This window comes from Gadus chalcogrammus, chromosome 4, assembly GCF_026213295.1.
Source record: "Gadus chalcogrammus isolate NIFS_2021 chromosome 4, NIFS_Gcha_1.0, whole genome shotgun sequence".
NCBI lineage: Eukaryota > Metazoa > Chordata > Actinopteri > Gadiformes > Gadidae > Gadus > Gadus chalcogrammus.
Window position 1 is genome coordinate 25,899,049 of NC_079415.1, and position 24,775 is coordinate 25,923,823.

Genomic DNA, 24,775 nt, shown 5'->3' on the forward strand with positions numbered 1-24,775 from the left:
CCAAAAACTGACCATTATTTTAAGTCTCAAAAACAATTGAGAAAAAAGGTGATGCAGGTGATGCGGGGTATTTACAGCATGATTGGGATTCTGGCTCCTGAACATGTCAGCCTCCTGTCCCACATAGATCTCCTTGGAGGGCAGCAGCATATGAACCTCCAGGACCATCTCCCTCAGAGCACTGGGAGACAGCTATGTAAGGGAAGTAATTAATTGGAGTAATACCTTAAGTGCCTTTCAAAAGACCCCAGGTTGCTTAACAAGAAAGGAAACACTCAACTGATAGCACAGACAACAGTAAAAATAGAGATAAAATCATTAATATATACTAAAGTAGGCAGAGTGGGTGTGAGGAGGAGTTAATTACCTGAGTAATGTGTTCGGCCTTCACAAAGCAAGCCATGAAGGCCAGGAACAGCTCAAGCTGCCGATCGTGAAGTTTGTGAACCAATGTCTGGCTACTCTGTGTATGTAAAACAAATTCGGTAACACTTTATAACTATCCGTTATAACCAGTTAATAGATCATAAGTAAACTGTTAATTAATGAGTTATTAATGACTTGTTAAGTGTTTGTTAAGGATTTATAATCATGCCTTGTAGATAGTTAATAGATCATTAATAAACTGTTAGTTAATGAGTTATAAATGACTTGTTAACTGCATGTCAATGATTTATAACTAGTGTTGCACCGATTCCGATACCAGTATCGGAAGTAGATCCGATCCAGCACTAAAATGGTGGTATCGGAATCGGCGAGTACCAACAAATAGTGCACCGATACCATTTTGATGCTTGTATGTCACTTGAACGCAGCCTTCTCTCTCCCGACACTCACTATCGCTATTGGCCTGCTCCAGACCAATGAGAGCGGGCCAATAGCCGCTCTTAACCGTCTTTTTCATGCGGCGGGAAAACAAACCAGGAGAAGAAAATTTCTGCAGTGTGGAATTATTTCATTATAGAAACGCCGGCGAGTACATTGGCTAAATGCAAGATTTGCGACCTGAAAGTTTCGAGAGGTGGAGTTAAACGGGGCAGTTTCAATACCTCGAACCTGATAAAACATTTGAAGTCGAAACATGTGAACGAACACAAAGAGTTCGAGACTGAGGCAACTGCAGCTAGCAAGAGAAAGCGGGATGGACTGCAGCAACGATCCCTGGTCAGTTCACTTCGTGCGAAAGAGCAGTGGGACGAGAAGAGTGAAGCAACAAGACAGATGTCCGAGAAAATAACCGAGATGACTGTTCTCTGTAACCTGCCCCTCTCCTTCGTTGAAAGCGTGGGCTTCCGGCTTTTTATGGCTCACGCAGTACCTAAGTATAAGGTCCCAAGTCGCAAATACATAACGGGGACGACTATCCCTGCACTAAAACATAAAGTAACGGAGCATGTTTTAGGAAAACTAGGGGAGGCAGGGACCATAAGCTTTTCAACTGACATCTGGAGCAGCCAAGTCTCCCCACTTTCCCTGCTTAGCTTGACAGCCCACTGGGTAAACTTGGAAACATTCACTCCAGAAAGCGTCATACTTCATGCGAATGAATTCAAGGGATCACACACAGGCGAAGCTATTGCAGGAGCAATAGAGCGCATGCTGCTCAACTGGAGCATCCCGAAGTCAAAGGTAACGTAACTTTTCTAGTCTAGACTTTGAAAGAATTGCGGCAGTAATTTGAGCCGTAGAAGTAAAGCTGTGTGTGTGTGTGTGTGTGTGTGTGTCGTGCTCTCTATTGCAACTTGTCTATTTAAGCAATATAGCACTCGTGGGAGTGGGATAGGTAAGGGATTATCCCCTACCTACCCCACTCCCACGAGTGCTATATTGCTTTCATAAAACAATTCTACCGTCAACAAATTAACATTTCAACACGAAGTTATTGATTAAAAATGGTTTATTTCGCCATTGTTTCTTTCTTTCTTTTCTTGTTTCAAAGACAGGATGCTTTGGTTAATTTTTATTATTATAATTACATTATTATTAATAATATTATTATTATTATTATTAAAGGTCCATGCCATTCTTCGGGACAATGCAAGCAATATGAATAAGGCAATGAGGGACCTGGGAGTCTCCAGCCTGGGATGTTTCTCGCACATGATTCAACTCGTGGTGCACGATGGACTGCTGTCCCAGCGAAGTGTGAGCGATGCGCTGGCCAGTGGGAGAAAAATAATTGGGCACTTCAAACATTCCCCATTGGCCACATCAAGACTTGAAACTGTCCAGACGGGACTGGGAATGCCAGTCAAACGTCTGATCCAAGATGTTCCCACCTGCTGGAACAGCACCTTTTATATGACTGCGAGCCTCCTGGAGCAAAAGAGTGCCATCTCACTCTATGCTGCAGACCACCAGCTCCCAGCAACACTGACAGCAAGTGACTGGACCTTGCTGGAGAAAATCAACACTCTTCTGGCTCCATTTGAAGAGATCACAAAACAGATCAGCTTCGCCACCTCCACCACCTCAGAGGTCATCCCCTCAGTCATCGTCCTGAAGCGTCTGTTGGCCAAACAGACCACGGAGGACAGCGAAAAAAAAAAAAATGAAGGCGACACTTCTAGCAGCTATGGGCACAAGATTCCAGACCGTTGAGGCGGAGCCCTTGTACTCTGTTTCAACCATATTGGACCCACGTTACAAAGACAGGTATGTTACTTTAATTGTGAGCTGTATAGTGTAAAGTTTAAACATCTTGTGTTAGTGTGTAATTAAATGCAGTGCTAAATAACAGCATATATGAGCTAACAGCTATATTATGCCATTCTGTTTACTTCGTTACTGCAGATACTTCACAAGGGCAGAGAGCAGCAAGCTTGCAAGAAGTGCACTGACCCAAGAGGTGGAGAAAAATGAGGAGTCATCACTGCAGACAACCACCACAGAGGCAGCAGACCCAGCCAGTCAGACCCCACGGATGACAACAGAGCCCAACACAAGCAGCTGCTTTAAGGGGCTGTATGAGGAATTCCTGCAAGAGCATGCTGCTGAACAAGGTGGGGCCAGCAGCACAGTTACACAGGTGCAGATAGAGACATATCTGGCTGAGAAAACAATCCACCGCACAGAGAGCCCATTCGAGTACTGGGGAAAGAATAAAGAACGGTTCCCCTCCCTGGCTACTACAGATGCAAAGTTTCTCTCCGCTCCCTCCACCAGCGTAGATAGTGAGAGGCTTTTCAGCACAGCTTCTAACATACTTGATGAGAAGAGGAATAGGCTGTCAGGAGATCATGTAGAAACACTAATCTTCCTCAAGAAAAATCTGCCAATGTACCTGAGCCTGAACCCCAAAGACTTGAATCCTCAAAAGTAAACAAGAGTAAACACTACTAGGTGTTGTGTGACAGATCTGTCACTGATTAATGCTATTTGTTCTTACCTCAGATACGTTAAATTAATGCAGCTATCTCTCAAATGTACCTCATATGTATATTTTTCTTATTTTAATACAATTTAACGTTCTACTTCTTACTCTTGCACTAGTTTTATACACTAGTATTATGTTATAATTTTATGAAAGTTGCACTATTTTGGCATTTGAGAGCCAATACTCAGGGTTTTTAAGAGTTTGTAATGTAATTTTAATGTAATGTAATTTTAATGTATTTTACTTTCTTACTGTTGCACTGCTGCACTGTTCACTTCTATTATACATTTTCTAATTTCATGAATGTTGCACTATGTTGGCCTTTGAGAGCCAAAAGTTTATTCAGCTATTGTTGTCACCCATACCAGGTAGGCAATAAAAAGTTCTACTGGATTCACTTTGTATTAGTCTTCCTGCTTCACAAAGGTAGGCAGCAGCTTGACAAAGCCATGATGGCAATGATTTTACATCCAAGTAGTATGCAGCTCTTCATATATACACACACACACATCAATTTCAAACAGAGTGGTATCGGTATGGTATCGGTATCGGCCGATACTGCACAGCCAGGTATCGGTATCGGAGCCAAAAAATGGCATCGGTGCAACACTATTTATAACTATACCGTATAAATTAGTAATAGATCATGAACAAGCTATTAGTAAATTACTTACTAATGACTTGTTCAGTATCAGTTAATAGTTTATGCATGTTATTGGGACATTATTCTAAAGTTGCAACTATTCCTCATTTATTAACTGTAAGTAAATTAGGAATAGTTGCAACTTTAGAATAACGTCCCAGTAACATACATAAGCTAATAACTAATACGTAACTCACACTTTACAGATCAGTTGTTAATAGTTTGTTAACCATCTACTAATACCAGTGAAACTTTGTAGAACAGCAAATGGGCGGAACAAGTTCAAGGTACAGAAATCTGACGTTATATTTAAAATATCCAATTTTTGTACCTCAACCCTGTTCCACCCATAGGCTTTTCTGTGTACTGTTAGTTATTCTTATGAAATTGATTGATTGCCAACATTGGATGTGCATGCACGTGCAGTCAAGTTGCAGTAATTCCAAGCACAACTAACACCCACCTGGAAAACCATGACATACTCCTTGAGAATAGCCAGCAAACCCTTGTAGATGCTGAGCCATAAGACTGTTGTCGTCTCCTCATGCCACAGCTTCTGACATACCCTCTTTTTTCTCTCACGGCCTTGTGGAGTCATGCCTGTGAAACACAATACATATTCGTCCTCATTAGTAACTTCAAAACAAGTATAAGTGCTAATTATTATAAGGGATTGGAACATCAAGTCTCATCACCTTTCCTGTTGAGTTCCTCCTGAACCACCTTGATACGGGCTCTTGCCGCCTGGTTGACGTGGTACTTGGTGTACATCAGCTCCAAAGGCTCCCTATACAGCTCCTTATCGGCAGTGCAGTGCAGAGGAAGCCATAATAGAGGACTCTGTACGCAGGCATCATGGCATGGGTTGCCATGCTGGCATCGTATGCAGACAGCCAGCGATGAGGAACAAAGCCCCTTTGTGGGCTGGAGGCGGGGAGATTTAGAAACATAGCTATCTCCTTGAGGTACATCACCTGACAAAAGACAGAAAAAGATATACATACATAGACATTCTACACATTCCATAGATTTAACACAGTACAGTACATTAGAGCCAGCAGCCGTGGTCTAGACAAGAGCTGCATTTTGTTTACCTGGTCTGGACTTCACTGATGGTCAACCTGGAGATCACTGAACAGCTTCTCCAAGTAGCCGTCAAAGGGCTCTGAGAACTTCTTTGCCGCATTGTGTATGTGATGACAGGAGTCCCCATCAACATCGAGCAGGTGGGGACAGTATTGGTGCATCCTGATCTCGAGGCCGGTCTTGCTGCCCCTCATCACAGCACACGAGTCCATCAGCATACTCACAAGGTTATTCCAAGGGATGTGGTTTTTCTCAAAGAACTCACAGAGCACCTTCTCTAAAGAAGCAGCATTCACCTTCACGATCTCCAAGGACCCCAAATGCTCTACTATCACCTTCCTCAAGTCTGCATGGTAGTAGCAAACGAGCATGGAGAGGATCTTCAACATAAAAAGGTTTATTAGCCATGCAACATTTTACAGGGAATACACTGAAGCAAAAACAGAAGGACTATGATGGCAATAGCTTAATATGAGACAAACCTTTTTGTTGTTGTTGGAGGTACTCTCGTCTAAATTTAACGAAAAGGGAAACATCTTCAGGTTGGAAAAGGTCCTCTCAGAGTAGGTCCGCCCTACAAAAAGTCAGAGAGATTTTGTCACATCACATGCATAATCTAATTGGTACAATATAAATCATACAACAGGTAATTCTGGCAACATAGCAGTATATATATAGCAACATGGTAGTTTAAGGAACATGTTTTATGTGTGCAGTTCACTAAAATGTAAATTAAAACACTGAAATAGTAGGTAAGAAAGAAAATTTAAATACCTAGACCATGGATCATCTTGTATGAAGCTGTTGTCGTCGACAGCTTCATTCCCTGCAAAGCTGGTTTATCCAAGGAAAGGGTCTGGGCAAGCTCAACAATTACAGGATACATAGAAAACGAGATGGAATGCTCCGCCAAGGTTCCAAGGACCATTGCCTAGAACACAAATGATGTAATTAATGTACAGCTAGTGTATTCCATGTTTAGGTGTTGATGCTGCCAGTGACGGGAGCTGATTGTGATACAATAAAAATAACAATCTCAAAGTGCTAGTGTACTCTGTCTAAGCTGCCTGTGCTGAGTAACAGGCCTACTCCACCTACCTCTAAAGTTATTTTTAGGATCCAATTTAAAATTGTTTTATTTGTTTATAAGGCACTCAATGGGCTGGCCCCGGCCTATATCACTGAGCTCAGCCCCACTCTGCCCAAAGGTCCCTCAGATCCTCTAACAAAGGGCTTCTGTATGTGCCACACTCACGGCTCAAGCAGAGAGGTGATAGAGCCTTTGCCATTGCTGCTCCACGTCTGTGGAACCAGCTCCCCCTGGATATTAGATCCGCCCCCTCCATTTCTGCCTTCAAATCTAGGCTAAAAACCCACCTCTACTCCCTGGCCTTCCTTGCCCCTTGACCTTTTAGCCTACCTCCTGTTCATGTCTGTGTGGTATGCCCTGGAAATGAATGTTCCCCCTTTGTATTATTATGACCTCTATGTATTGTTGTGTTGTATTTTATTCACTTTTTATCTTTATTTATTATTATTATTATTGTTATTTTTAATTATCATTATTATTTTTATTATTTGTATCTTATTGTACAGCACTTTGGTCAGTGTATGCTGTGTGTAAATGTGCTCTATAAATAAAACGTACTTACTTACCTCTGCATTTGCTATGCGGTTTATGACTGGTACGGGGATCTTTCCCTGGCACTGCTGCCTGATTGTTTCTAACCCCTGGTTGGCTTGACTCTGGCTTGCTGGATTCACCCGAGCTGATGCTGGAAGGAAGCTGCTGGCAACACTATGAGTGGAAGCTATCATCTCCACCTTCTTCTTGTGAACGTTCGTCTGGCAGTGAGCCTGCAGAGCATGGCTGCCTTTGTTAGCATAATTGATCTCTTTGTGGCAGAGAATGCATCTGGCGAATCCCTGCCTGTTGATTTTGACGAATACATCTCCTAGATGAAAGGACACCTCTTGCTCTTTTACTGAGACCGTGCCTTCCAGTTTAAGCCACAACCAGTTCCAGCTGCATTTCAATCCAGCATCCAGCTGTTTAATAATGGCGGAATCCTTTTCTCCTAACACACTCATTCTGCAAAAAATAATGTTTGTATTAGTGTAAGCACCATCTTCTAGTTTAGCCTTATTGATAGAACGGTGGACCACTTGACCCTTCAACCTTGTCAGTCCCCTCACCTAAAAATGATTTTAGGTTTGTGATTTACCCTAAGCTATACTTTAGTAACGACATCTAATCTTTTTTTAATTATCATTATTATTTTTATTATTTTTATCTTATTGTACAGCACTTTGGTCAGTGTATGCTGTGTGTAAATGTGCTCTATAAATAAAACTTACTTACTTACTTACTTACTAATCTAGCTAATGTTAGACTAACGGTAGCGTTAGCTTATCATTTTCCATCGGAGCTGCTCAATGAGTACTAAAGTGTGACGTCACGTTTCCATAGCAACTGCTTTTCGGTTCTACACAAATCAAATTAAGGGGGGGGAAATTAAGGGGAAATCCTATGCCACACAAACTTTTTATAGAAAAGGAACGATTTTTTGCGAATTGATTTGCTTTACCAATGATGTAAGTAATATTGAGAATAGATTGTCTTCATATAAAGAAAAAACACGAAACTAACGTTTACTTACTTTTTCTTTTAATACCACAGGGGAATACATGAACGCCTCGACATGTTTCGATTGGTAGTAATTTTCACCTCTGGAAAATGCCATCTCTCGTTGGGTTGTTTAGAACTGAAAATCCGGTTGCCAGGACAACCTGACAAGCAGTAGCTCGTTAGCTAAGCCTATGTCAACCAAGCTCCTGCACAGTAAAAAATGGAGTGTCATTATTGCAGAGTAAACCTATTTTCCTCTGGATAGAGTAGTTATAACAATGTACAGAGTAAAATCGTCTAAATAGTAGTGTCAAAAGTGAGAGTTAAGTCCAACATACACACAATGACCAAATCTACTCTACATGGTGATGATTCCCCGCGAAAGTACTAGAACTGAACTGGAGCTCGAGCTGGCAGTGGCACGTTGGAAATCGTCTCTCTCCCCACTAGCAGACCTCTCGTGGTAAGTTTGTATGAATATTTGTAGGTTTTCACCATCTAGCGAGATATTTTTCCACTTACGACCAACTTTTTCAATACATTGACGATGATAGACGATGGTAGGCGTAAAGTTAGGCATGCATAGATGTAGTTAGCTAATCAATATGCCTCACTGACTTCAAGTTCAGATGCATTCGACTGCAATACCACGTCAAGAACCTAGAAGTAATACAGTTGATAACGAAATTCATTTAAATGACACATTTCAGACTCGATTTACTTGTTAACACCGTGCAATGTATGGGTTAGTGATAATTGAAGTTGTTCGGCCGGGTGGGTGACGTTGGGTTAAATTAACGTACCAAAATGTTAGCAAGTTAGCTTGACAACGTGGTTTCTGCCCAAGCTGAAATAATTTGCAAGATGTTATGTTGTCGTGCTTGACTTGTGCCTGTCTGAAACCAGACATTGAGAGTAATTTCAACAATTGCTGAATGGCAAGAAAGTCATTAGAAAGACACAAGGTTATACTCTCAGCTAACAAGTTTATTAGCACCCCGTATATCACCCTATTGATACTGTAAGAGGAGATTTATTTTGGTGAATAATTGTGTAAAAGAAAATATGATTTCTATGATGGTTAATGATTTGATAAATATATTCTTTATATTATTATTTAGATTGGGGAACTACTTCTTCCTATGTAGTTTGTATCCATAGGGTTCACCGTAGTTAGGTTGGGCCGAGTGATACGCCGCACACAAGAGGCTAGTTTCAAGTTTGTTACCGGCGACAAGGGTGCCACTTCTGTTTTCTTGAGCGGAGAATAAAACATATACAAGTTGCTCTGAAGAAGCTGTCCTCGTGCTGTTCTTACCCACGACCCCAAAAATAGACTTTATTAAGGTGACGCTAACTTACACCCAGCGTTACAATACCATAAGTCCGTGAGTGTTTATTAGACCGTTACGTTTTCTAATAACTTTGCTCTGATTCTTCAGAGAATATTTTGATGGATATTAACAGTTATTCAACCTTCCTTAAATTTAACAGAAAATGCTGCTGCGTGTCTCATTTGGCGGAGTGCAGAAGTACATGAAGCTGCCTGAACTAACATTCGGTGATTTCTTGAGAGAAGGTTAGTCACTAAATTTGGATTGAAAGTAGCCTAATCAAGTGGTGGCATATTGCAATTGTTTCTCATCAGAACATTTTGTGCACTGTTTATTTCTTTTACTCAAGTGAGTCTAAAATGTAACATTGCTGAAGACAGACGGTTGGACATCAAGGTTTATGACCAGTCTAACACAGAGGTCGACTCTGAGGTTTTTGAGGAGATCGTACAAGAGTTCCATGGACCTTTCCTAATTTCATTGGCCAATGAAGCACCTGGTAATTGCTGCCTACCTGCATAAGACTACACACACATCGTTGAAGTGGAAGTGTTGAACTATGTAATTGTGTTCTTATTTCCCAATGCTCAGGTTACCCTCAGTCCACGTCATCTCCATGCTCTATTGCATCTGAAGACACAGTGATCCTCAACTTCTCGTTGTGTGACCCAGCTGAGGAGCCAGTTGCAGCCGAAGGAAGTCAACCTAAAAGGCCTTGCCGCATTAACTATGAAGCAAAAGCTGTGAGTTGTGTGTGTGTGGGGGGAGTTTGATTCACATGCTTAATTTGAGGTGCATCTTATTTGTTTCATAATTTGCAAGTATTTTTCAAAATACAATACTGCACATTTTATTTCTTAGCTGATTGAAAAAATCTTGACGACAAAGCCTGGAGGTGACCGTGTCATGGAGGAGTATGCGAAAACGAAATCAATTACAGATTCAACCAGAAGACAGCTCATCAACATACTTACTGCAGAGATGACGGAAACACATGGGTAAGTATGGATCAAATATGTTATCATGAGACATTGTTTAAACATAGCAATTATTGTTTAGATCATGTTGTTCAATGCTATCTATGAATGTTGATTATTGAATACACCAGGACATCGCCGCCCCGGAGTGTAAAAGTGATGTCTGCACAGGGGATTGTCGCTCTGTTTCCATACCTTGAAGACCCATATTCACAGAATGGCTATGTAAGTAAAGGTTTTAAAATATATTTGCCCTTCGAATTGCTGTGATTTACATTTACATTTATGCATTTAGCAGACGCTTTTATCCAGAGCTCAGAGATCATATGAATGTATATATCACACTGTGCCTACATTATACATAGGAACATTACTACGATCCTGAAAGTGGTTCAGGCTACATTGCATGGCGGTTGAAGACAATTCAACGAAAAGCTGCTGAGGAAAGAGGTCCTGCAGTTACATCTCCTAAAGGTAATATTTATCATGAGGTGGAATTATCAACCTGTGAAATGTGTTTAAAGGAGGATATGAAACTGTGTAGTTATTAACAGCAACAACAAAATTGTCTTGTTCTAAAGTTGGTGGGCCAGGCCATGGGCGTACTAGACCCTTTACTTCCGACAGAGTCCTGACTGACGAGGAAGTGGAATGCGCTATCGCTTTGTTGAGACACACTGCTGATGAGGAGACCATCCGTGAAAAGATGAAAGTCAATTTCGCATACCCCCACGCCATGGTCAATGATGAGAACAAATCAGCAGAGGTCTTCTCAGTATTTCCACGGTTCCTAGACACACCAGGACTGGTATGGCATTTACATTCATTGAATACTGAGACATATTGTAAAATGTAGCACAAGGTACCAACTCAGGTTGTCCTCCTTTTCTCCTTTTTTTCTTTTTCAAACTACAGATGGAACAAGATTTTAGAGTGATGTTTGGTGAGCAGACTGCCAACAAGTTCATGGAGAGGTGGCCTACCACTTTCAAAGCAGGAGTCATTAAGGAAAGCCATGGACTAGTCCCCTCCACAGACCTTCTTGATTTAATGCGCAATGCTGAGACATCTACTGAAGTTGAAAAAGGTAAGTCTTTGAATGTGGAGAAGCATGTTGCTAAATATATTGAGGATGGTGGAAAATTATGGCATAATGTTAACCTGATACTTGTTGGCCTCTAGGCTGGGACAGTGACATGTCTGCAATCATACTGCTGCTACATCTGCTACCACCATCTGCACAGGGACGAAAGAGGCCAGGGAAGATATCAGCATCAAATGCAGTTGATCACCTCATCAAATTCCAAAAGGTACACTAGACATTAATCAAACCTCATCCCTCCCACCACCACCCACCCCCCTGCCAACAACACCTCAAACTCCAAACATCCACCAACACACCCCAACTCCACCCCACCCACACTCACTACCCCTTTGTCAACGCCACCCTACACTCAAACATCACTCACCCCCAAACACACACACTGCAGCCGTGCATCCCCTCAAACATCATTGTATCATTTTATCTATCTAATTTCTGTCATCACTCAATGTTCTACTACACACACACACACACACACACACACACACACACACACACACACACACACACACACACACACACACCAACGTTATACACCACATACTACTATGAGCACCTATCCCACACACAGCACTCTTCCCTTTGAACCTTTCCTCTGGAGAACCTTACAGTTTCACTGCATGTGCTTTGCGCAAGTAATTCTATGCATGTGACATAAAATTCTTGAATCCTTAAATTGTTGAGAGATTGGAGTGATATCATGTTATTGTTTTAATAAATAGTGTTGTTGAATGTGTTTTGTTATAGACGGGAACAAGCGTGCAGCAGCATCTTGACAACATCGCTCAAAGCAGTCAGCCCTACCTCCTTGCTCAGGGACCCACAAAAAGCAGCATTCACTCTTTCTTCATTGCCATCGACAAGCATGCACTTCCATGCCAAGCCACCAGCTCGGTGGAGCCCTGGATGAGCTCTTCAAGGCCCACTATGTGTTTGGTACATCTTACAGTCCTGCCTTGAACAACTTTTTCACTTTTCTGCAAACTTCCATTTACAACATTGACGTGGGGAAAACTAAGGAAACGCCAAGAATTGCAGAGTTGCGAGCGAGAATGGTGCGTTAGGCACTCTTGAAATTAAACAATGAGGTGCTTTCTTTGCAGCAATGTCTTTGGTGAAGCAAACAATCTAGTAAAGCGCCTCAAAGTAATACATGGACTCTGTACGGGAAGGACTCTTTATCTTCAATGTGGCCAAGTGGGATGCTCACGTTTTTTCAATAGTTTTTCTGGTCTTAGGAAGCATCTGAATAAGTGTCATGTGAATAGTGCATGTGATGTTATTGTTGAAACTGAACCTATGTATGTTGTCCCATATTGTTATCTCTGAGGAGTTATCAGGAAATAAATGGTGCTACAGTACCTGATGGTGTGTATTGTCTTATATTATAGCAGTTAAAAACATTACTATTTCATTAAAATAAAATAAAATAAATATACACTATATAGTGTATTTTAAGAATAGCCTATTTAGAGTGGAAACTACTCTATGTAGTGAAATCATTTTACTCTAACAGTGTAAACAGATCACAGTGTTAATTGTGACACAAAATAGAGTAAAATTAACTCTGAAAATCTTACACTGGCTACAGAGTAAATTTTACACTAATTTAGGGTGGGACCAAATGTTATCTGACACAGAATTAAATTCAACTCTTAAAGAGTAAAATTGACACTATGTTGATATACCAGAAAATATAAAAAATGATTGAAACGATCACTCACCAAATTCAGTCAGGTAAATCGCCGGGGCCAGGCTAGCTTTCAACTTCTGATGGTGGTCTGGATCCCGCTCCCGTCAGCACGAGCAAAGCGAACTGCTTGTGCACCAATCCTTTTGGTACGCCGCACGCGCACCGGTTCGCAGTTCACTGAACCTCTGGGGCTGGTTCAGAGGCCGTAATCGGGGCAAAATCGGGCTGAAATCGGAACACTTCGCGATTTCAGCCCGATTTGTTCGTCGCAGACAAATTTGCGAGTCGTACACGATTTTGAAAAGTCGGCAACGAGACAAGGTTTTCTTTTTCGTCTCTGAGCAGAGGACCACCGGCATAATGCCTAGGCGCGTCGTTAGACCTGGGATTCGAGGCTATAGCCCCGGATCTTTTGGGAATAGCCCCGGATCGCTGTGCCGTAAAAAAAAAACCATAATGCTGAAAATAGCCCCGTAGAGTTTACTTCTTTGTGATTGAATTACCAGCAGCCACAGATGCAACATTGTAGCGAGTGAAAACCGCAAAATTCTGCCGTGTCCACAGATTTAGAATAATTTGTTGCAAAATGTTGCAAATTCAGCCCAGGTCGGCCTTGAACTGCGATTGGTCAGAAAGACGTAACAGCTAATGACAACATTGAACTCTCATGCAGGCTCGAACAGAGTGACACACAAACACACACACACACACACACACACACACACACAGTTTTTCACCCACTCCGTATCCAGCTTCTTCCACGCTTAAAGCACCCAGGCTACTATGCGGCGAGCTGGGGCTCTCATGGTCTCCCCTTCGATGTATTCCTTGCTCGCATCCAGTTGTCATACGATTCATGCAGACTGGTTTTGAACGGCTGATTCCACCTACTTTGCGTGTGCCGTGTTTTCCCCTCGATGTGGCGAAGCTGTATGGTTATGCTGTTGAGAGCTTAAATAAATGCACTATATAAGTTGATTATGAATAATTATTGAAGTTTAACAATTTGTTCAGCAAATTTGACAACTGACAGATGCAATATTGTAGCCAGTGAAAATCACAAAATTCGGACTTGTACATTAATGGGCAAATTTAGAATCGCATTGCAATTCTCCGCCCCATCGATCTTATATGTTGACAACAAAATATTTGTAAATAGTTTTGGACTATAAATTGGCCGCCCTCTGAACCTACCCCCCCCCCCCCCCCCCCCCCCCTCTAAATATTTTTTCATCGAATCTACACGATTCACGGAGGTCACCTATTTTGGTTTCAAAACGGCGAATTTCGCCGAAAGGTGAGTGATTTTCATGCCTGAGAGAGAGAGGGAGCGAGCGAGGTATAAAACTCTTTTCCTATTCGGCATATTGAACCGTCGGCCTAATGCGCCTCCTTTTTGAAAAGTCGGACTAACGGACCTTCGGACCAATGGGTTTCGTTTTCGGAACATTGAACCGTCGGAATAGTGGCATGTCGATCTAATGGGAAATATTTCGGAAAATTGAGACGTCGGAACAATGAGGCGTCGGAATTACGGGCAGGCCCCAGCAAATCAAGTTTCGCGGCACGGCAAGTTTTGCCCGCGGTGCTTCTGAATTCATTCACAACCATGGCCGACATTACGAGCATTGCATGTCTTTACCTGTTGTGGAAGAGGGAGAGACGTCGGAATGCCCGTCGTTTATGGTTTCATGAGACCATTCGGAGCCTGGAAGGCTGGTGCTGCCTGGCACCCAACTGGGTTTTGTTTGGGGTTGTTATTCTAGTCCTTTAGCATACTCATAGTTTAGTTTAACTGTAAACACAACTACACTACAGAATGCTGATTTGTGTTTTTTTTCGAGTTACTAAATAAATGTAACGGTAGTGAACTCTAGGTCACTCCAAGGGAGTAACACTGATTGGCTGTTACGGCATGTCACTCAGTGGCAACGCCTCAGTGGCAACGCTGTTGAACGCTGATTGGCTGTCATCACGCGTTTGCTGCAGAAAAGTTGAAATATTTAAACTCGAGCAGCATTTGACGCGCCGCAAAATATATGAACGCGCCCGCCGCCCGTGCCCGGCAGCGGGCACGGGAGCTGATTTTGCCAGCAAATCAGATTTTGCCGCGCCGCAAATCAAATTTTGCTGCCGGTTTTCTCGGCAGCAAGTGCTGCGGCAGCAAAGCAGCAACGCGTCTACATTCACTTTGAATTGGATCGTGCGGCGCGGCAACTTTTTGCATATTTTGGTGTGAACGCAGGGTAATTCTCAACACGGGCACGCACACACACACACACACACACACACACACACACACACACACACACACACACACACACACACACACACACACACACACACACACACACACACACACACACACACGGGTGGTTTACGGGGTCAGTTTTACCATACTTGTTAAATCACATGTATATGGGGACACTCCTTTCCCCATGCCGTAGAGAGACATGAATTACATTAAACTGCTCCAAAAAATATCAGAAAAATTACCTACTACTTTAAAGTTAATTTTGATGAAAGAGTCGAGAGATTTGAATACCTGAAAGTATACATTCACTGTGAGGACGGGGCGGGACAAGCATAATCATGGCTTATGAGGACCCCCCCTTGTTTAGCAGGACATGCCCATACACACACACACACATACACAAAGCAAATCCCTTGGTTATGAGGACATCAATGGTATATCAGGACATCAAACATACACACACACACACACAAATGTTTCAAACCCGTAGTCTTGAGGACAATAATGGTTTAGTAGCATTACACACACATACACAAAGCAAATCCCTTGGTTATGAGGACATCAATGGCATATCCGGACATTATAGATTTAAAAATATCCCAGAGGAACAGAGACTTTGTGAACTTTGTGATTTACGTCCCTTCTATGCAGTGGCGGTTTTAGGCACGGGCGAACCGGGCAGCCGCCCGGGGCGGCATATTTGTGGGGGGCGGCAAATCACATGGGTGGCGCCACGAGCAGTATAAAAAAAAAATGCGCTGCGTAGCGGTTATCAATGAAGTACGACATTGTGTGGGGAATAGGTATTTTGGCGCCCCCTGCTGCAGGCGCACACCTGCTCGTTGAGAAGGTGCCGTGTATAGACGGAATGAACCCCCCCCCCCCCCCCCCCCTTTTGTAAATGAACTGTTTGCTCAAAACCCTCAAAAATGTTGGAGTAATGATGTCAGGATGGAAAGTTTGTTTACCTTTAATGTTGTTAGCCTCTTTTGTTACTAAAGCCTGGATGAAACGTCAGGATGGTTTATATCGTTAATGTTAGTATTTTTTAGCATCTACTTTTGGTTTTTGGTCTGTCTACATATTATAATGGTATCTTGTAAGCCCTTGTGGGCTGGGCATGCTAATGCATGACACAATAATGGTTTAACTCGATATTACCTTAAAACTAGTGTTGCATTAGTTTTTGGTATGGGAAAAAGTACCCCATAACTACATTATTTTAGAAATGTGCAATACCAGAATAAGAAAACAACAATTGAGCATTAGTTTTGGTTGATAAGTTGCTAGTGGTGTATGTGCAATATAAAACCCGACTGACCCAAAGTGGGTCAAGAGCGTTGGTACAGGCAGTGACCACTTTCTCATTTGCTCAGACTTCAGAGACATGGAAAGATGGCAGCAGCGCTTGCACAGCCTAAACTTATTGAGAAAGGGAGTGAAAAATTACATGTCTTTACAATGGACAAAAAAGTCCACCACATGACATCAAGGATTTAAAGACCAAAGCTAAATATCCAAAATATTAAAAACCAAATATATATATATATATATATATATATATATATATATATATATATATATATATACATATACACACACACATACAGTACATACGTATGCGTGCAAAGATTAGTGTATTTTATGATGTTAAATACAAATGGTATTTTAGTATCTGCACATATATTCCATGTCTTCTATAAATCAGTACCTTCTGAATTAATATTTTTTCTAGACTCAAATAGGTATAGTAGAATTATGACAGTTTGTCAGAATTAAGTTTAAGATCAATTCCTAAGGATTGGTTAACCTTGAACTAAGAGTTTCAGATTGTTGTGTGCTTATTTTTCCATGTCATAATTTTAGTAAGTATATTTTTGCTCGAAAAGAGTGGGAAAAAAATACTTATTATTTTCCATATTTGAAATAAAGCACTCCTCTGGTCAGTCTGTTTTTAACATAAATCATCTTGTAACTTGCTCAACAGGACTGCATTGTACTTCAAATAAACATTCTTATTTGACCACTTTGTTTAAAATATGTATAAAAAGGGCATGGTGAAATGAGACCAAATTTTAGATGTCAATGCCTTAAGCAAAAATACATTTATTATGAATAAAGACGCATGTTTTTTTTTAACATCAGGCCTGATTTACAAGACTTGTAAAAAAATAGATAAAATAAAAGTATATAAACTAGATGTATATACATACATACATACATACATACATACATACATACATACATACATACACTATATTCAATATAGTGTATGTATGTATGTATGTACTAGGGATGGGCACGAGTAGTAAATTCCAAACTCGAGTGATCGAAGGAATTCCTCGAGGATCAATCGAGTACTCGTTTAATCGAATCTATTTTTAGAATGCAACGCATCTGCAGCAGGAATAGGCCTAATGAATAACGGCAATGTTACCAACCAAACATGTAATGCTTATTCTCCATCAAAACAGTCAGAGTTATCAGAGTATTCATTATTTATTTTTGCAAACGTTAAAAATTCATTTTCCTTACAAAAATAAATATGCGTCTCACTATTTAAATCACGTCGAACCAAGGCCGGTAACGGTTTAAAAAAAACAAAAACGAAACAAGTAGCCTAACAATTGCAAATAATTTAAAGCTGCAAATAAAACGGCAGCAAATGGACTATGGAAATACTCAGCGTTGTGATCTTCTCTACACGACCGTGATTACAGCTGCGTCTTGCGGCGGTGAAAATAGCTGACACACTTGGTCGCTGCGGGTCTGCTTTCCCGAACTCACCGTTGTGTTTCAGGAGCATATGTTGCTGCATAGTACTTGTAGTATTCTGGTAGCTCGATTTCACTTGGCATATTTTACATTTCACCTTATGATCTCCTATTTCTTTAAAGTATTTCAATTCTTCGCTGCGCTTTGCTTTAACCACCATCTCTTAACTTTTTGAATTCTGGCGTGCCTGCACACGGCACTGCACGCGCCACAGAGAAATTTGATACATTTCATTTGCTTTGTGCCCACGGCATGCGTTAGTGGCACCGCACAGAAAATTGATACATTTGCTTCAGAAAACTTTGTGTGCGTATATGCGAACTCGAGTTTGCCTGTCCACCAACCGAGTTCATTTGTAACGAGGAGTACTCGAGTAATCGATTCCTCACGCCCATCCCTAGTATGTACGCTTCCTTCTTGGACTCAGGTTTCGATGCTTCTCCACAAGTTGTCTGAAATTGTAGAGAAGAAATGTATATCGTTGTCATAACGTCTGTAGAGGTTTGAGAAACATTACCAGCCTAGTGATAGGCTAGTAATGTTACTGGCTGTCTTTACAAGTCACACTATTGTCCCTACAAGTCATAATGCAACTAGACGGCTGTGTATCTTTCCAAATAATCTAAAACATTCCACCAGTTACTATTTGACCCAAAGTGTGGAGGCAATGTAACACCCTCTTTAAGACAATAGTCCAGCTAAAACAGGCTCATACTACACCCATCCGTCCTCAAGTAACACTTTGCCAGTGGGTGAAAGAATACAACACTTACTATATCATTACCTGTTGTGTATGGAGGTGAACTAAGTCCAGTGACAGCCTCAATTTTCTCTCCAATGAGACCCTGTAAAAGAGTACAGATAGACACAACTTAAACATTTACTTATTTTCATTCAACCATCAATAATAATAATAATAATAATACATTTAATTTAGAGGCGCCTTTCAAAACACCCAAGGTCACCTTACAGAGCATATATTCATCATACATTTTTAAAAAAAAACAAGACATTGTGGAAAAAATAAATAAATGTGCTTATAATATTGTATGAACAGCAAACCTTCATGCATACAGTATATTCAAGCTCTTTATTCAAGCAACAAACACTCACAAACAATCTCTCCCTCTCACCATGGCTCTGTACTGCAGACTAAGGCTACATTTACACGATGACGGTCTGAACAGAAGACGCAAAAGTGGCGTCGCGTCTTCACTTTTTATTCCGCGTTTAGACGAGTGTTTTCGGGAGGAAATCTGCGTGCATACGGTGACGCAAAAGTGTGTGGAATTCGATTGGGTATGCATGCCAGGCGGCTAGGTGGTGCTGTGATACACTATCACACAACACCGCCATGTCTGAGCGCATGCGTAGAATCTTCCTTCTTCTCTTATCCGTGCCGCAAAAACCAAAAAGATCCTTCTCTGTTCAGTAATACTATCTGTACATATCCTGTACATTTCTTCGAAAGACTCCTGTACGCTTGTTAGAGATGCCAGAGCAGCTTGAAGGTCAGACGCATGGAAATAATCTGACATGTTTGTTTATTTCCTTGTACTGGCACATGTATGTGACGTAAACACGTACGCGACGTGAGCAGATCTGAGCAGTGTTTTGCGTCTTGGCGGTGTAGACAAAACGCTACGGCGGAGCATTTTCAACTTTTCCACTCTGGAGGGTGGTTTCAGATTTATGCGTTTTCATGCCCCAAAAACGCCGTCACCGTCTAAACGAAAGGCACTTCCGATAAAATATTTTGTAGTTTTTACCCGCAAGCGTCCTCGTGTAAACGGGGCTTAAAAGAGTCAGGGTGGGGCTGAGGCCTTTAAATATGTGTTAAAATGGACCCACAACTTAATTTTGACACCCACATCAAACACATCTGTAAGACATCTGTTTATACCACCTCAGGAACATCGCCAAACTCCGCCAATCACTCACCCTGGCTGATGCAGAGAAGCTCGTCCATGCCTTTGTCTCCTCCAGGTTGGACTACTGCAATGCACTCCTCATTGGGATCCCTGGCAAGAGCATCCAGAGGCTCCAATACATTCAAAACAGTGCTGCCAGGGTCTTGATGAGGGTGCGCAAGCATGACCACATCACCCCCATCCTGAAATCACTGCACTGGCTCCCTGTCCCACTCAGAATTGAGTACAAGGTCTCCCTCCTCACCCACCAGTGCCTTCACGGACTTGCCCCCCTCTACCTTCAGGAACTCCTCACCCCCCCGACAAACTCACGTACACTCCGTTCAGGATCCACTCACACCCTCCAAACCCGACATACGAAGCTGTGCACCATGGGTGATCGGGCCTTTTCTGCTGCTGCCCCTAGACTATGGAACGCCCTCCCTGACCACCTGAGGACTCCACAGACTACAGCTCTTTTTAAACGGAACCTCAAAACCCATCTCTTTAAAAGAGCATTTAGCTAAACTTTCTTTGAGGTTCCCCCTTTTAACTGTTTTTTGGTATTTTTTTCTCTGAAGCACTTTGAGATTCTTGAATATAAAGTGCATTATAAATAAAATTTATTATTATTATTATTATTATTATTATTATTATATGGTGTCAGGAAACACCTGCTGCCACTGATAAGCCCAATTTGGGCCAAACTATTTTCCCTTGTGTCAAAGGAGGACACTGGACATTGACATTGGACATTAATGAGCGACAAGCCTAAATGCACTAGTGAAAATCACTGATCTACAAGATGAAATGAACTTTAACATGCATGCTGTATTTTTGATGAGTTTATTCATGGTTGATTTGCAAAATGCCACAGTATTATAATCCTCCTGTTGATTGGGCCTGTCTAGTGGGAGGGCCATGGGGTATAAAAGGGGTGAGCTGCTGTCCTTCTGACAGTCTGCTGTATTCTGTTGCCAGAAGAAGTCTGTGTTGAGCAGGGTGCTCAGCTCTCCGCGAGATGCTAAATAACTACTGAGGTGATGATTCCATGATGTTGTAAATTATGGTTAAATGCATTCAGTAAGAGATTAATTTGCATTTATTTTGCTAATGGATTATTTGATTTATTCACATTGATTATTTGAAGTACCGGTATTTGATATGGAATATGCTTGATTTATTATAGAGAATATTTGATTAATGATTATTTGAATTGATTGAATTATTTGATTTTGGAATTGGTTTTGAATATGTTTTTATTTAACTATTTTCAGATATTTGGGTGTTGGCCTCCTCTGTATGTTTTGCACTTATCTGACAATTCTCTTCCGCACAGAGCAGAATTGTGGCCTATTTTACACTTTTATTTTCTTAATTATAATTTTTTATTTCTGAGAAAACAACAAAAAAAGAACTCCCGCAACACAGAGTAATCGGTAACCGGTAACATCGGTAATACGGCAACCCTACTCAACACATAGTTGTATCAGTACTTGACTAAATGACAGACTGCTCATTGAAGGCAAAGCTTTAAGTTAACATATTTTCCCTGTTATTTAAATCAGGTTGGTTTTTGTGAGTCTGGAGAGCATTATTTGATGACAGGCAATTGGTCTATCCACATACTGAAATCTTCAATAAAGACGTTACAAACAAGCATCAAAATATGCTCCCCCATATTCTTACAGTGTGCATAGGGTGAGTAGTGGTGTAAAATAATGGGATTCTGCAGCGGGAGCATTATAGAGGCGATTTACAGATCAAATACGCTTGTGATGTAAGGTAGCATTTTCTGATAGGGTAGCATGATTTGATAGACTCTGCTATCGAGTTGCACTACGGTAGCAAAATCTGACAACGGAGCAGAAATTGGCAGAACACCCAGTATATTCCACTTCTCGGCAGGATTATGACACATCGACATGATTTAAACAAGCCGAGGAGCCGTGTCGCTGCCGTAGCTACCATTACTAGCCTACCATAGCTAGCCTACTTTGGGCATGTCAATGCATAGCTAATTTCAAATATCTCGTTAATACTTTGATAAAAGTTTCACTTACCAGTTTGGCATTTAGAACTCTATCCTTTATCGCGTGTTGGTTGATATGGGAAAGATTCAGTCACGGTCACGGCGACACCTAATCGCTATCAGAACCTGCCCACGTGTCATCGACAGCCGGCCAATACCCGACTGGAAATTCTTGATTGACGTCGTATGCAGCCAATCAGTGAGCAGATGCATTCAGCCAATGAAAATGCGCGAAAAACTTGTGTATGAAACTGCAGTACTGCGAAGGTGCCGAAGGAGGTTTATACACAAACGAGCATACACGGATATACACCAAAAATCAGGTATAGCCGGATTATCGGGTCATACCGGGAAAACGCGGGAGGTTGTTAGTGAGGTGTTGAGTGCTTCTACACTGCGCGACTTGTGAGGACACCAATTTTGTCCTCACAACTCGAAGTGTCCTGATAATGCTGGTGAGTAAACGGACGAAATGTCCTCATAATCCGGCGGCACCAACGCGCGCACACACATGACACACATGATGTAGAGCAACACCTCGTGCTCGAGGTGTTGCTCTACATCAGCACGTAGACAGCCATACCTAAGCTTTCCCGAAGGACGAAATACTCTGCAAGACTTGGGTGAGATTAATAAGGAGGGATGAGGGGCCTTCTTTTATTATTCGCACGGGCAGCACTTACATTTGCAGTTTGCATTTCGATCAGGAGAGCATCTACGTCTCGAAAAGTGGTCGGAAGAGACTTGTAGCCAATGCTACACCAACCCGGTTTTCCTGGAACAACTGGGGGGAGGATCGGACCCGTCGCCAGTCAGTTTTTGACCGTGTTAACACACGCCTAGAGTAGTGAAGGGCGCTCAAGCTGGTGCTGAGTCAACTGCGGTGGAAGAGTATGAACACTCTGCTGCCGACATGGCCGTTGAAGGGAAAAACGGTCTGTCTAGTTACTGGACCAGATAAAATGAGACGGAGAGGTAATAAAGTCTGTCGGCACGAGGACCTTGGATTTATTAAGTAAAGTGGCAACGGTTATACAGAGTCATAAAGCGTGAGAAATCGAATATGTCTAAGTCCCTAATCAGCGCTGATGGTTCGTCCAGAGCTTCGCCTCCGTGGAAGGTCTGCTTCAGAAGAAGGTGAAGAGTCTCTGTGTGACACACTCTTATGCTGTATCTTCCTCTTGGTGAGGTGTGTGCGTTTGAGACGTATGTGGTTCTGTGTGTCTTTGCGTGACCTTGGCTCTCAGGCCCTAGTGTATCTTCTCGTGTTCTTCCTGATGGGGGAGCGCCTCAAAGAGTCTCCTGTTTGTGGCCCTCCCGTTCTGAGGATGAAACAGTGCATTGTCTGAGTGTTTACCATTTGCCTGGCGGAGAAATGGGGCCCTAGCTCTGGCCTCGACCTGACTATGTTATCATGTGTGTGTTATGTGTTTAAAAAGTTGAATGTGACTGCCATGTGTTGTGCTCATCAGGCGTTAAGAGTTGACTATTGTAAGGTGACTGCCATGTGATGTGCTGATCAGGCTGGGGTAGGAGTTAGCTATATTTATAATGTACATGTGATGTGCTCAGCAGGTTATTTTGCCCAACACCGTCGATGATCACGAAGCTGCCTCAGACCATAACTACGGCCGCGTGGGAGTTGTGGATGATGCTGCTACTGCTGCTGCCGAAAACATTAGGCTACTGGAAGCTAAAGTGAGAGCTTTAGAAAGCCAACTGAGGGACCTGACCTGTACATTTACAATCAACAGGTACTGTGCGACTGACGACGAATTCCGATTCTACACCCGCTTTCCGTCTTGAGAGAGTGTTTTGGGCATTTTGGAAATCGGTAGCCCCCTCAGCTTCCAGGTTAGTCTACTGGAGTAGAGCCCAGAGGTCAACTGATGTCATGGGACTGGAGAAGCCCAGCCCTAACAGGAGACTGCCACTGCCACTGTTGATTAACTCTTTCTCTACTGCTGTCGCGTAGCTATTGGGATGAAAGAAAAGGTGATAGCAGACATATTTGGCATCAGCACCACCACTGTGAGCAGAGTCATCATCACATGGACCAACTACCTGTTCCTTGTCTTGGGGTCAGTGCCAATTTGGATGACAAGGGAACGAGTGCAAGCAACAATGCCATCAAAGTTTGCCCAGTACTGTCCTAACGTGCGAGTTATTCTAGACTGCACAGAAATCAGGTGTGAGGCACCCTCATCACTCACCCTCCAATCAGAAACATTCTCCCACTACAAAAATACCAACACCTTGAAAGGTCTGATTGTCATTGCTCCATGTGGAGTTATCACCTTCATTTCAAAGCTGTACACTGGTTCCATATCAGACAGAGAAATCACACAGCAGTCAGGAATCCTTGGTCTGCTTCAGCCAGGAGATTCATGCATGGCTGACAAAGGCTTTGTCATCGACAAGATGCTATCTGAAGTTGGGGCCACCCTCATAATGCCACCATTTAAAAGAGGCGCCAGGTTCACCAGAGAGGACACCGAAAAAAACCAGAATATCGCGCGACTTAGAATCTTGGTGGAGAGGGCCATCAGAAGGGTCAAAGAATATCACATCTGGGACACGACCATTCCTCTGACTCTTTCAGGCTCCGTCAATCAGCTGTGGGTAAATTGTTGCTTTGTCTAATTATCAAGGTCCTTTAGATGTGAAGGGTGATGTCCCAGTGTGACACATTAAAACACACATATGACATGACTATTTTCAAACTTTCATTAATGTTCTTTGTTGAAATGAAACTAATATTTCTAACAGAAATGAAATGGTTTGTGTGTGTGTGTCCTTTTCAAATGTTTATGAAATGTTCGTTTCCAGTTCTTTTTATAAATATACATTTACATATATACATGTTTACATTTAACAGAAAGAAATTGTGTGTTACCTTAAAGAAATTTTCAGGAATGTTCGTTTCCAATTCTTTGATTAAAATTTAATTTTACATATATATAT

The 24,775-nt window shown here is 41.9% G+C and overlaps 2 protein-coding genes and 1 long non-coding RNA gene across 4 annotated transcripts; 2 read left to right on the forward strand and 1 right to left on the reverse strand.

The window, feature by feature from the left end:
- Positions 1 to 82: 82 nt before the first annotated feature.
- Positions 83 to 7,425, reverse strand: LOC130381710 (uncharacterized). 2 transcript variants are annotated; one of them, XM_056589426.1, is made up of 8 exons: positions 6,762 to 7,425; positions 5,880 to 6,036; positions 5,588 to 5,679; positions 5,114 to 5,485; positions 4,715 to 4,993; positions 4,483 to 4,619; positions 368 to 463; positions 83 to 192 (listed from the first exon to the last, which is right to left on the reverse strand). In XM_056589426.1, the coding sequence occupies exons 1-4, from the start codon at positions 7,194 to 7,196 to the stop codon at positions 5,126 to 5,128; spliced, it is 1,044 nt and encodes a 347-aa protein (XP_056445401.1). In that variant the 5' UTR covers positions 7,197 to 7,425; the 3' UTR covers positions 83 to 192; positions 368 to 463; positions 4,483 to 4,619; positions 4,715 to 4,993; positions 5,114 to 5,125. The 2 variants fall into 2 exon arrangements, 1 of the variants encoding a protein (XP_056445401.1); XR_008895451.1 differs by having other exon boundaries at positions 5,114 to 5,679; positions 5,880 to 6,203.
- Positions 2,044 to 2,823, forward strand: LOC130381711 (zinc finger BED domain-containing protein 4-like). Its single transcript, XM_056589427.1, has 2 exons — positions 2,044 to 2,655; positions 2,794 to 2,823. The coding sequence occupies exon 1, from the start codon at positions 2,047 to 2,049 to the stop codon at positions 2,599 to 2,601; it is 555 nt and encodes a 184-aa protein (XP_056445402.1). The 5' UTR covers positions 2,044 to 2,046; the 3' UTR covers positions 2,602 to 2,655; positions 2,794 to 2,823.
- A 1,784-nt stretch (positions 7,426 to 9,209) lies between the features above and the next one.
- LOC130381712 (uncharacterized) lies at positions 9,210 to 12,525 on the forward strand. Its single transcript, XR_008895452.1, has 7 exons — positions 9,210 to 9,567; positions 9,660 to 9,811; positions 9,930 to 10,066; positions 10,177 to 10,270; positions 10,411 to 11,132; positions 11,228 to 11,355; positions 11,895 to 12,525. It is a non-coding gene; the product is annotated as an uncharacterized LOC130381712 (long non-coding RNA).
- The last annotated feature ends 12,250 nt before the right edge of the window (positions 12,526 to 24,775 follow it).

Excerpts from the sequence above, each read along its gene's own strand:
- LOC130381711 (XM_056589427.1), top strand. The coding sequence starts at position 2,047 with ATGAATAAGGCAATGAGGGACCTGGGAGTCTCCAGCCTGGGATGTTTC.
- LOC130381710 (XM_056589426.1), bottom strand. The coding sequence starts at position 7,196 with ATGAGTGTGTTAGGAGAAAAGGATTCCGCCATTATTAAACAGCTGGAT. Across the intron at positions 5,680-5,879 it reads CAAGATGATCCATGGTCTAG|GGCGGACCTACTCTGAGAGG; the intron begins GTATTTAAATTT and ends GACTTTTTGTAG. Across the intron at positions 5,486-5,587 it reads CCTCCAACAACAACAAAAAG|ATCCTCTCCATGCTCGTTTG; the intron begins GTTTGTCTCATA and ends TTTATGTTGAAG.